This window comes from Trachymyrmex septentrionalis, unplaced genomic scaffold (assembly GCF_001594115.1).
Source record: "Trachymyrmex septentrionalis isolate Tsep2-gDNA-1 unplaced genomic scaffold, Tsep1.0 scaffold83, whole genome shotgun sequence".
NCBI classification, from domain to species: Eukaryota; Metazoa; Arthropoda; class Insecta; order Hymenoptera; family Formicidae; genus Trachymyrmex; species Trachymyrmex septentrionalis.
The window spans coordinates 3,115,084-3,128,116 of NW_017306018.1; the positions used below are offsets into that span (position 1 = coordinate 3,115,084).

General features: G+C 29.2%; 1 protein-coding gene and 2 pseudogenes across 1 annotated transcript; 2 read left to right on the top strand and 1 right to left on the bottom strand.

The window, feature by feature from the left end:
* Positions 1-2,089: 2,089 nt before the first annotated feature.
* Positions 2,090-5,393, bottom strand: LOC108754925 (annotated as a pseudogene).
* Positions 5,394-7,733: 2,340 nt separating this feature from the next.
* On the top strand, positions 7,734-11,444 carry LOC108754926. Its single transcript, XM_018497593.1, has 5 exons — positions 7,734-8,272; positions 9,022-9,263; positions 9,740-9,791; positions 10,202-10,315; positions 11,231-11,444. Exons 1-5 carry the CDS (start codon positions 7,734-7,736, stop codon positions 11,442-11,444), a joined length of 1,161 nt encoding a protein of 386 aa, XP_018353095.1.
* A 437-nt stretch (positions 11,445-11,881) lies between these two features.
* Positions 11,882-13,033, top strand: part of LOC108754927 — a 4,068-nt pseudogene continuing 2,916 nt past the window's right edge.

Here is a 13,033-nt window from a genome sequence, read left to right on the forward strand (position 1 = left end):
TTTTTTCTATATTTAATGTTTGTTATAAGTCTTCAATAAAAATATTTTTTTTATTGCCTATTATACACTCTTATATTTATATACACATATATATGTATTGTATTTAAACAAAATTGGGAGCTATCAAACGTGCATGGAAACATGATCGTGCACAATAACGCATGGAAACGCGTGTATGGAAACCAGAGGCGCCGAAGACAACATAATAATTTTAATTAAAGCAATTGTTTGTTATAACTTTGTACAAGATATTGCAACATGAGGAACGTCAATATATGAGCGCATACCGCCAGCTATTCCAATTACACAGTGAACTCACGCACACATAAGGAAGTCTGATTAAAGGGTGAGAATGTTTGTTAATAATTAGCCTGAATTTCCTCCGTAAATGCTATAGAAGCCGGAGTAGTAAGCCACTTTACGATGCCGTTACATGCAATATAACGCTGCGCACTTTCGTTACAATGTATGCAATTCAAAATTTCAAAAGTTGTTCCGCCAAGTTTTTGTTATTAATAAATAATTAATTATAAAGTAAGTTAAATTTTTATGTAAAAAAAGAAAGCAAAAAAATAAATTAAAGAACGATTTTTAAAAATATAATGATAAAATACTGTCTTTTCTTATATCAAAATTTAAATTTATCCATTAGTTTATGATTGTGTACAATATACACAATAAGTAGAATACACAAATATCGTTAACAACAATTATAAAGACAAGTAGGTAATGTAATGTGAAATAAAATATTAAAAGTATAGAGAAAGAGAAAAGTTAATTGAACAATCTTAAATTTTTCAAAATCCTTCGTTATCTAAATAATTTAATACATATTATGGAATATAATATAAAATATAATGTAAAACAATAAAAAAAAGAAGGATTACTTAAACAAATTTTAAATAAATTTTCTCAAAGTTCTCTTCATCATATAAATTATTTAATTCAATTGGTAATGTAATATGAAATTAAATATTAAACCTATAGAGAACAAAAGGAATTAAATAATCTATACATTATAATTAAGTAATCTAAAATAAAACTTCTTAAAGTTCTTCGGTACATAGATTATTTGAATCTTTTAGAAATTAATAATAGAATACAGTATTGATTCCATATTTTTAAAACCGAAATTCGATCTTCATTAAGGATATATTTGTCACATCTCAAAACAATATCACCAAAAATATAAATAATTAAAGTTATACATTATTTTATTATTACTTCTGAGTATTTGTGAAAAATTCAAGATAAAAAGTTTCTACGAAAAGATTTTGCTTGCTTTATATAATATTTCGAGAAAGTCGCTTTTTCAAACGCACCTCTAAAAATACAATCTCTACGTAATAGAAAAATAGGGAGGAAAACGTTATAAAGTACGTAAAAATCTCTTCACGGACTGAAAGCTCCATGGAAGTAAATAGATAACAGTATTCTGTGTAATCAATTTCAAATAAATTTTATTTTAATTTAATTTGTAAAGCTTACTTTGCACAGATATCTAACATTGAAGAAAAATAATTTTAGTAACAAATTTCTTCCTTTCTGTCTCTCTCTCTCTCTCTCTCTCAAAATTAAATTCTCTCTTTTACAAAATTATTTTACAATTACATCTTTTTATCTTGAAGAAAAACTTTTTTTTATATTTTTTTAAAGTAAATTTTAAGATTACCTTAACAAAAGTTTAAACTGTTCAAATTTAATTATAAAAATATTATAATTCGAGTATTTTTATGTAAATTAAACATAAATCAAACGAATCATTTCTTGTTTCTAAACCTTACAAAAACATTTCTGGAACTAAAATTTTAACGTCCCTAACATCAAAAGCAAGTTTTACAAATGGCGCAGAAATATTGCAAATGTGACGTCGCATATGTAAAGTAATTGACTTAGGACATTTTTGATTCCTAGGACGTTTATATGACAAAACGTAAATCGTCGTACGGTTATAACGCAACGTTACAAAAACGTTATATAATTTAATTGTTTAGCGGGTAGACAATGAGATTTGTACTTATTTACTAGATTGATATATGTTTTCGATTGCCATGTCACATTTGTTATACAAGTACATAAATGAACATACTCAAGTATTATGCATAATTGATTTTAAATTGTTTCTATTTTTCTGTAAGCTAGGATAACATCTCCAGGATAATAAAAAATTGCACAAAAAAAATTCCAAGGACTGAATTCAGGCCACAATACTTTCGTAAAGTAGATACAAGTATTGGAAACCTAAAAGAAATTTAGGTAAAATTTTGAAATGCATAGTTCTGCTTTTGTTACGTCCAAGCTCCGCGTGCATGCGGAACTGAGGGGGTGAACGCAACAAGGAACCGAATTGTTAGACCGATTTGGTCGTGTCCGGGCTCCGGAGCGCAAGGGAGCCGTGGGGAAGGACCGACGCAAATCGGGAGGCGCTTCGCTTCGTCATGAGGCTCCTAACGAGCCGAGGGTACTTCAACGAACGGAGGACGAAGTGGAAACCTCTGCTCGTGCTCCGCTAAACGGACACACGAGTCGGACATACTTCAAAAAAGGGCCCAAACTGGGTCAGTGTGCCGAGAGGGGCGCACTTTAACGCCAGCTGCGCCAGTACGGCCGTATGCCCTGACTTTCGGTCATGGAACTTAATCCAAGTGACCGGGGAGAGGGCGAAGTGCAATCGCGGGAGAGCTTAATAATACGAGGAAAGGTTATATTTAAATAATGACTACCGAAAAGTTAATTTAATAATGATATAATTAAAAGAAGCAAACTTGAGTGATACATTTTTTGAATAAAAAATAAATAAATACAATTTTGTCAAGTAAATACAAAAAAATAATACAATTTTTGGTTCTCTATTCTGAGTTATATGTACGCATTTATGGATGTGTGAGAGTGTGTGTGTGTAAAGTATCATGGCAGAATGGAAGGGAGGAGTTACGGAAAGAATAACGAGAGAATAAAAAGAGAAGGAGGTTTTGGTGAGTGTGGATTTGAGAGGGTTTGGCCTAATTTTCCTCGGATAATGATAGTGTTAGGACATGAACGACCGGTCGACAGGAGGCGAACAATTATCGTGCGGCGACGGCGACAGATTGAAATTATATGTGAACGGACTGCAATGTTTTCATTTTCTTATAGGAGATCAAAAGGGAGAAAGAAAGAAAAGAATAAAAATAAAATAAAACAAATGAATAATAAAAAAAAATAAAATGAAATATTAAAATAAGTTACCAAAAGATAAAGGGAGGAGGGAACCAGAGAATAGAGATATACTGACTTACTACTGAGATGCTTATCGTTGGAGATCCTCCGGCCAGGATGTGTAAGGCTGGTTTCTGTTTCTTTAACACTGACTCTACTGGAGAAAGAGGGCTTCGAAAATCGGATAGAACCTTTTGAGTATCGCGACAAACTCACTGACTCTATCAACTTTGAGTATTGCGACCGACTCACTGCCTCTATCAACTTCGAATATTGCGACCGCTTTTCTAACTTATCGCCCGACAAGTATAACTCGAGAACTTAGAGAAAATCTCCAGCAAGGGTTGCGGAACCGCGATTTTTATACTAATCGCCCCAGATTAGTCAAATTTGAATTGGTGGAATAGGTTTCGTTGGCTCGTAGTAGGATTTTCCTTTGCTCTTGGATTGGTCAAGATTTTGGGGGAGGAAAGGATGTTGACAGGAATCTGTAGTGTGGAAAAGTGAAACTCCAAAATTTTATGACCTTAAGATTTATGGGGAAACGCACGTCTCGGGCGTCGAGAAGGCGAGCATGCATCATCGCCACGGGACCACCCAGAATCTACCCCTGAACGTCGCGTGCTGTTTCTTAAATTTTGTAATTACGGATTCGCGAGAATCGTCCGTGACTTGACCGTTAATCTTGCCGCCGGTCTTACGCTTTCCATACATATTTATTATTGATTTTTATCTCGGAGCGACATTCACGAGGAGATACCGGATTCCTTGTTTTAATTTTTAAGATAGAGGAAAAAAAGGAAAGAAGATAAAATTTTAGTGTTTCGAAGGATTCCAGATCTCTACGAAAGAAAAGAGTCGTGCGAGTCCGCCGGACGTGACACTTTAATTACAAGTAGATAGATTCAAACCACAAAAATTAAATACTTTAATTAAATTATTTTCTTACTTGCCACATGAGGAAATCGCTAGGTCGAGTTTCTCCGGAAGTACGAATGAATAAATCTGGATTTGGAGACTTGTAAGTGTACAAACAATCAGTAATCAGAGCTTCGTTAATATCTTCAGGTAAAATATCACCATGCTTTACACCTTGTATCCTTAATTGCATGAGTAATTTCATCCCTTGCTATAGCGATATTAAAAAATATAAAAATTATATATGCATATGTGTATGTGTGTATGTATATATTTTTAAATTATATAAAATAAGTAAACATTTATTTATACTCGTATATATCTCACGAAACTAATTGTCCAGAGAGTACACTAATATATCAATGATCTTTTTAAATCGGTTTAGAGGCTGTGTTCTGGGAGCATACTGTTAGCACTATTGCATTTTTCTATTTTAATTGTTTATGAGACATAAAACAGGACGATGCAATTGCGCTGATAGCCCACTTCCTAAACGCAGGCTTAGTATTATATAAAATCAAGTGTAAACATAAATATAGTTTATTGTAATTATACTTACATGTATAAGCAATAGCATAATTAACAAACATTCTATTATTTTCCCTAGTAATAATTATAACTTCAGCTTTTAATTTACATATATCTTCTGGTATCAGGGATAAATTACCAATTACACGAAAGCATATTTTATCGTCTTTCAATTTTTTCCTGGAAATTGTTTATATAAATTTGTAATAACAAAATCTATATTGTGCTGCGATGTAATACCTGATTTAAAAAATTCTAAATGTCACACGTACTTGTCTTTTAACAAATCCTTGAAGTTCTGCCTGATAAGGTCCATAAGATTATCAACTTCTTCTTTGCTACGTTTAAAGTTTTCTATACTAAATATATAAACTGTGACTTCTACAATACCGAGATACGTACACCAATTTAACGCATTAATCATTTTGTTTAACCTATCGTAAATAAAATAGAAGGTATGAGACAAATAAATAACTAGCCAGTGTGTCTGCAAATTCTCTTTAAGAATACATACCCTTTTGAGTGTCCCTCTGTTTTCTTCAAGTTCTGTTCACATAACGTCTGTTACCATCCATGATAAATGCCACATGTTTAGGCATTTCCCTAAACTCAATGATCCTTAAAATCAGAGATTGAAACCAGTTCAAAATGCGTTCCTTTAGCCACGACATCATATTTTAAATTTCACATTCGGGCGTACAAAAATGTACAGTTTGCAATCGACTGACTCTCTTCAATGTTTCAAAAGTTTTTGTTATGTTCCCTATCTAATACTTATCAAAGAATTGGAAAGAATACGGGAGTCAAGCGTAGAAGACACGCAAATAATAATCTATGAAGTGTGAAACTTCTTTATTAACTGAACGCGCTTACATTTTCGGCTCACTTTTGAGCCCTCCTCAGAGACAATACAAAGTAACATACATAAACTGTGAATAGAAATGATTCTGTCATGGTGAGCTCCCTTACCTCGAGAATTTAAATGCCAGAATTAAACCCAAAAAGAGTGAAAGAAAAAAAAAAGAAAAAAGAATGAAAAAAAAGGAAATAATGGAAATATCGAAATAGAAAGTATGAAAAACTAATTTATCAAAAATCTTAGGATTATAATTAAATATCTCGAAAATAAGGACGCTGATCACAAATCACAAACAATATCGCAAACATTACTATGAATTATTCAAATACCGATTCTCGGCATTTTTTGGCTAATCGATGTCAGTCACAGTGAATCACTTTTAGTTTTAGTTAGTATTATTGAAGCTAACGAATAAACTACACTAAACAGTACTATAACTCTCTTTCTCACTTTCGTCAATTGTCAAATATGTATTATATTTATTTCATTTTAAGTTCCAAAAGCATACACTGGTTCAGCCACAGACTTCACATATCAAGAACAATGCCTACTAACATTTTGTTTAAAAATGTAACGCTTTATAAAATATTCAAATGCTTCTTTCTATAGATTAATTTTATTTGATTATCATCGCATATATTCTGTTTCATTTCATAAATCATCTGACATCGTTTAAGCTATTCTTACAATTAAATGATTTATTAATCAAACGTCGCATTAACATACATTAATTAAAAATTGTTTGGCGTTGCGTGTTGAGTATGCATATCTCGGTTTTTTTTATTAATTGCTATTATGCAAACATATTCTAAAATTTTTATATTAATTAATTGATTCAAGAAGAAAATAAATTCTTTCGATTAAAGAATACATATATATATATATATATATTCTTCGCGCGCGCGCGCGTGTGTGTGTGTATGTGTATATGCATCATCAATGGCATTATAAAAATATAGTTCGTGAATCATCTAATGTCACGCGTTAATATTCAAAGTCTTGTTTTTTCATTAATTACAATATTATACGATTTTGCTGTAATCGATGAGCATGTAACGAAAAGGCGAAAAAAATTAACAGATTAAAACGTTTGATAAAACCCATTATTTTACCAATCTCTATTGTCTAAATTCTTTTATTTACAGTGGAATCTCACTCTAAAGAATGAAAATTGAGTCTTTAAAACATAATCAATTAAGCAAATAATTAAATTTAATAGGTATAATAATTTATTAAGTCTTGTAAGATTAATTATAAGCTTTGCTTTATCGCTCGCTACTCTAATCGATTCATTTATAATATACGTATGATTTCGAATTTTAATGCAAGCGACAGTTATAACAAAAACATATCTTTGTATACATACGTATTATATATAAAAAAAATTCTTTTTATGTTCAACTATAACTGATCAATTTCTTACGTCTTAAGACATATTAAAGCTATAGTAACGGCTTATTGCAATATATGTAATTTGTTATGCAGTCGTTGTGTGTTCGTAAAGATAATTTCGCAGCCTTTTTACTATATAAAATATCAGCGCAATTATGAATATATAACGACGACGTATAAGCAAATTAAAGAATATAGGGATTAGGCGTTTATTTCTTACGTATAGCGCGTACATTTTATATTGATACCACATATGAGATGAACGCTTAATTTTAATAAAACAATTTACAAATATGAACAGCTTGTTTCAAGGAAACTATATAATAAAACAAAAATCTAATATCTATTTAAAGAAATTTTGATTCTCGAGATATTGTTATTTTCTACGTGATATTTCCGCTCTCTTAAATCATAATTATTATTATTGAATAACAAGAATATATTCTCCTTGGTTTAAATAAAATTTCTTCATGTAAGCAAGTTATGTTGGTTTAACGCTATATAATCTTATTTTAAGATTTATATTTTAAAAATAAAGACAATATAAGAATATTCTTTCTTTCTCTGTGTTTCAATAATTTAAAATTTTAGAATTTTATTAAATATTAGAATTGTATTAAATATTTATTGAGATATAAAGCTACACAATTTGTCGGTCAAACGGTATATTTAATACACACACACACAAACTAACTAAAGTTATTTACATTTTTTTGCAAGGAGACGTGTATCTTTCCTCGACTTTTCAGCTATGACCAATTTTGAAATAGTAAACATTTCTCCAAATAATAAGCAGTTAGTCGTGAGCAATCCATGATAGTGAACGGTGTTAACGAAAATGGCTCAACTGCGACCAGAAGATATAGTGCAGTTTTATAAAGAATCTGAGCCAGATGCGAAAGGTAATCAGTTATTCAAATGTGAATACTGTAGACAAGAGTCAAAGCCTGATTTTATCGTCGATTATATTAGAATGATACGTCATTTATACGAGGAGCATAATAAATCAGAAATAATGGAAGATCCAAAATATGAATCTGTAAAAATGAGTTTTAATCTTTCTCGCGAATATCAATACAAAACTGACAGTGGGATATGTCTTGAGTCAAATTGTGGCGTGACAGTTAAAAGTAAATTTGGTAGAGCATTACCATTTAAAAACCATTCGATAACGCATCACGCAGATGACAAAAAAAATTTTTTTGCAAAAGCAGTAGGAATTGTTTCTGGACAAAAAATACTAAATAATTACGAAATAATGGATATCGAAAATGCGACCTGCATATTTTGTCAGACGTCGTTACCCTTGAAAGATTTGGACTTGCACCCAGCTAAAGTACTCGAGGACTTAAGCAGACACTTGATCCCACATGTTGAGTATGTAAAATGTATTCGTCATATTTATCACAACCAAAAGCATGAAAAATTGATTTTATAGATTCTGTTTATTTTGTTTTAGCAATTTCGTTATTAATTTGAAAAACAGAAACAATTTTACAAATAGAATTGAAATTGAGCATATATTTTCATGAAATTAATGTTATATAAATTAACGTTATATAAATGCCCCTGATATGTATATATCCTACATAAGAAAACAAATGTTCAGTACAGTTTTTGTAACCTTATATGTACATTATTTTGTCATACGTACGAATATACGTTAAGTACATTTTACCATGTAACATTTAAGATGTTTAGTAATAACTTTTGTAAATTAGATTAAAATATGAAAAATATTAGAAATTAGTTTACGAACATAATAAATTTCAGTTCAATACAATTTTTGCACGCGCGTGTCAGATGATTATATTCGTACATGTACAGAATTGATAATAAAAATAAAATTCCAGATAAATTGAATTACACTTAATATAATAAAAAAATATAGCGTTTTATGTTTCTGCCATAAGTAATAAATTAATTCTTTGGTAATGACCGTTATAATAATCATATATATTTATTTAATAATTTACATATATTTATTAATATATAATTCCGTATCAATTGCAGTCACTGGTAATCTACAAATCATTGTAGACAAGTAATCTAAAATTGACACGGAACTTAACTGATATAAAACAAAAATTAATCAACTGTATTTAATAATCTTATGGATTCCACAGCGAGGCTCCGGAAATACTAGACAATGAAGTACCACTCCTAGAGGAAGCACTCATACAAATTGAGCTAGACGAAGAGGAAAAAATACATCTAGAAGTGAAAGATAAAAAAAAAAAAAAAATTTTTGGTTTGCAAAGCATTGATGAAGAAGTCGTAATGGAAGAGACTTTAAGAACTATAGAACCGGAAGTTTCTCCAGAAGATCTTAATACGCTACTGCAACAATACAATTCTAAAATTATAGGTAAAAAATATCTTCTTGTACAATGTCAAATAAATAAATGTGGACTTCGATATACATTCATTAATGATAAGTTATACCGCATACACAATCATTGGGAAATATATCACGGGCCGAAAAGTAAAATATACAATGAAGTAAAAAATTATGTTCCTATACAAAAGATACTTCTGAACTACAAAATAACGGATGGAACTCTAGCAACCTGCCCTAATTGCTCTCAATATTCAGAAAATTTGGAAGAAGACACCCAAGTGTCACTCGTCAAATTGAATTATATACACGAACACTGGATAAATCGCCATACGTATGAAATATTTTTTAGACATATCAAAACGAACAAAAGTTAATTATGTTTTACTTGTTTTATTTTGTAAATTCATAATAATCCGAAAATAACGATTGGTCTGACTTCGATTTTGTTCCATCAAACTACATCTTATGATAAACATTTTACAAATAATAATATAATTACAAAGCAATTAAACACGAAGAAGCGTCAATTACGATCAAAATTAGACACATGCATACGTATGTACTTTAAATAAAATCATCTTAGAAATAACTGCGCGACAATTACTTTCGGCCTTTCAACACATAATCAATGTGAAATATCATAATAACCCCCCAAATTTAATTAGAAACTTTAATTTCGTGCTAGTAGCATCTTAAAACCTATAAAGAACTTCTTGAGAAAAATGTAATTTTTTATTACATTTATTTTTAAGATTATTTCATTTAAAATACATACACGTATATGTGAAACTATAGATAATCGTTTTGTAGACAAACGGGACTCTTCCTTTATGTGTTTTAGTTTAACATTTAATTTTGATCATAATTGGTGCTACTTCTGATTGATGGTACTTAATCGATTTACTCAAATAAACACTCTTATTTCTAATTTTAATATTTATCCCGAAACATTTTTTTAATAACAGTTTAATGGAGAGAGATGAAAAAGATAATCAAAGAAAAATTCTAGAAAAAGTATTGAAAAATTTAAGGGAAAAAAGGCGAGAAGCTGCAACGCAGATATCACATCAAGCGGAAAGGTATGTGATTCAAGAAGTACACATTGTTGAGTAATTATTTATTTTTCTTATATTAAATAACATATGAAAATTAAATATTAACTTTCAATAAAAGTATAATTTATATTATGTTATAATAAATGTAATCAATTGTAAACTATGTTTCGCGTGATTTAAAAAAAAAAAATTTGATAAATCACAAAATATTTAAATTTTTTTTAATTCTACAAATTAAAAAAATTTTTTACATAATATCATTATTATCATACTTCCTGTATGCAGAATATAAACAAAAAGTATTGTAAATATCAATATTTTCTGCTTATATATTGCATACGGAATTTATGATAGATTCAATAATGAATGTTATGTAAGCGCAAAGAAGATATCGCTGATAAACGTATCGCGACGACTGCGATTACTTCGTATGTAACGAAATACTGGAGCATTTAACATCTATGTATAATGTGCAATACGCTTACTATCTGAATTAATTCCAATAAACGGTCATTCATTTATCTTAATTAAATAGTTTCTTATTAGTTAGTATAAAAATTGCAAAATAACAAAGAATTAAATTCTTTGTTCAATTTATAAATTGTTCTAAATACCGTACTTTATATTTCCGATCAGATACCCTAGCAGCATACATATTTGTCAACATTTGCATATTACATTATGTGATCTAGTTTCTACAGCATTATATTATTTTAATATTTAATTTTAAAGATCAATGTAAAACATAAATAAATTACAGATATAATATTAACAAATTGATAATATCAATACTGAATCTAAAAAATGTAAATTTTGATTTAATAACTCAACAGAATGTATACTTTGATTTTAAATTATTATTTATTTCATGACATTTTTCTGTTTTTTTTTAATTAATACGTAATTCTATCTTTTTAATTTAATGATATGTGAATACAGATCTGGACAAAGCATTCCGAATGAGGATGTACCAGAGACACCAGATTCTAGCGAAATACGAAGCGCTATGACGCAAAGTTCTTCGTCTGTAGAATACAAACCTGGACAACCGAGTTTGAGTGGCGGTGAGGATGTACCAGAGGCATCAGTGTCCGGCGAAATGCAAAGCACTACGACGCAAAGTCTTTTGACTGGAGAACCACTATCAAAATAAATGAAATCAGATTCTGGTAATTACTCGCTTCGTTTATGTCGCGTAAAGATAAATCTTACATATTGTACAATTTGTAATAAGTCTAACTTCTCCTGATCACATAAACTGGTTAACAGAAAAAATTATACAAAAAATTTTTTACTCTGTTGCAATTTTTATAATAATCTATCAAATGCTATATAAATAATAAATATTTGCAAAAACAAGATTACAGATGTTATAAATGAGTGTTGAAAACGAAAAGAATTCAAAGCCGCTGCTGATACAAAGCATCTTTGTTCAAAGGATTTTTTGCCATCTTTCATAAACCCAAATTTAATAATCTTAAAAATAAAAAAATATTTTATACTGACTTTTTTTATATAATTTAAGGAAGAATGCAAGTTTTGATTTTATCAAAAGTATCGGTTATGTAACTTTTTTTTGTTAGCCCAGAGATGTATAAAGTAAATCTTTTTTCATTAAAATTATCAAATTTTATTAATTTTCAAATTTCTGTCATACAGATAAAGTTACATGATGATAGAAGAACTTTTTAATTATTTTAACGCGTATTGTATGACTAGGAGAAAGTGTTGCTGTATTAAAATTGCTGGATGTGGCACTGTACGCATTGAAACTTTTCAGTAGTGCCCAGAGATAAACAATTTTTTATTCTAAACAATGATTTCAGTTTTTAAAATATGATTTCTCTAGATTATTATTATGATTAAACCTTTTGACAAAATCATTTGCGCTAAGGTACTCATTTTACATATTTTTTTTAGATTCAGATGAAGTTGAATAAATACTATTACGGCGGATTTCCATTTGACTACGAAAGCATTACGCAGACAAGTAGCATCCATATCTAAAAAATCAAGAATAAACCATGCAATTCTGATAAGTGTTTATTGTAATAAGATCATATAAATTAAATAATAATTTTGTTATATAATAATTTATATTATTTTACATAAATCGTATTTTAATAATTTTATTAACAACTTTTTCGAACTGTAAAAAGTTATTTAATTTGCAAAATATGATTTATATAATATTATATTTATACAAATTATCATATTTGAAAGACTAAATAGTGCACGTATTGCAAAGAGTGTAAATGCTACGCTTTTTTCTTAAAAAATTGGCATGCGATATATACAAAACATGCGACGTAACCAAAAAAAATTTAGAATGTAAATATAAACGTGTCAAGTATATTATTATTTAACGATTTTAATAATTAAGATATAAATAATATAGCCAATTAAAAGTAAATAGAATCATTAAACTAAAAAACAACGTTTATCAAGGAATAATTCTGTCTTTAATAATTGTACTTCAAAAACAAGTCTGAGACAATTAGAAACTTATTATGATTCATTTCGAGTATTCGAATAATGCAGTTTACTTTTGCATGCATTATAATGCATATTTAGAGTTATTCTTCATTTTATATAAGTGTCCGGAAATTGCCCATAATACTACAAGAAGTGATTCGACTTAAGAAGGAAAAAAAAGCTATATAATGGTCGTTTCGGAAATACGTCGTTTTCGAATTATAACCACTTTTATATTAAGAAAGTTGTAATTTATTTTTCATAATC

Coding starts and splice junctions, on each gene's coding strand:
- LOC108754926 (XM_018497593.1), top strand. CDS start 7,734: ATGGCTCAACTGCGACCAGAAGATATAGTGCAGTTTTATAAAGAATCT. Junction 9,792..10,201: donor AAAATTAGACACATGCATAC/GTATGTACTTTA, acceptor TTTTAATAACAG/TTTAATGGAGAGAGATGAAA. Junction 10,316..11,230: donor ATATCACATCAAGCGGAAAG/GTATGTGATTCA, acceptor ATGTGAATACAG/ATCTGGACAAAGCATTCCGA.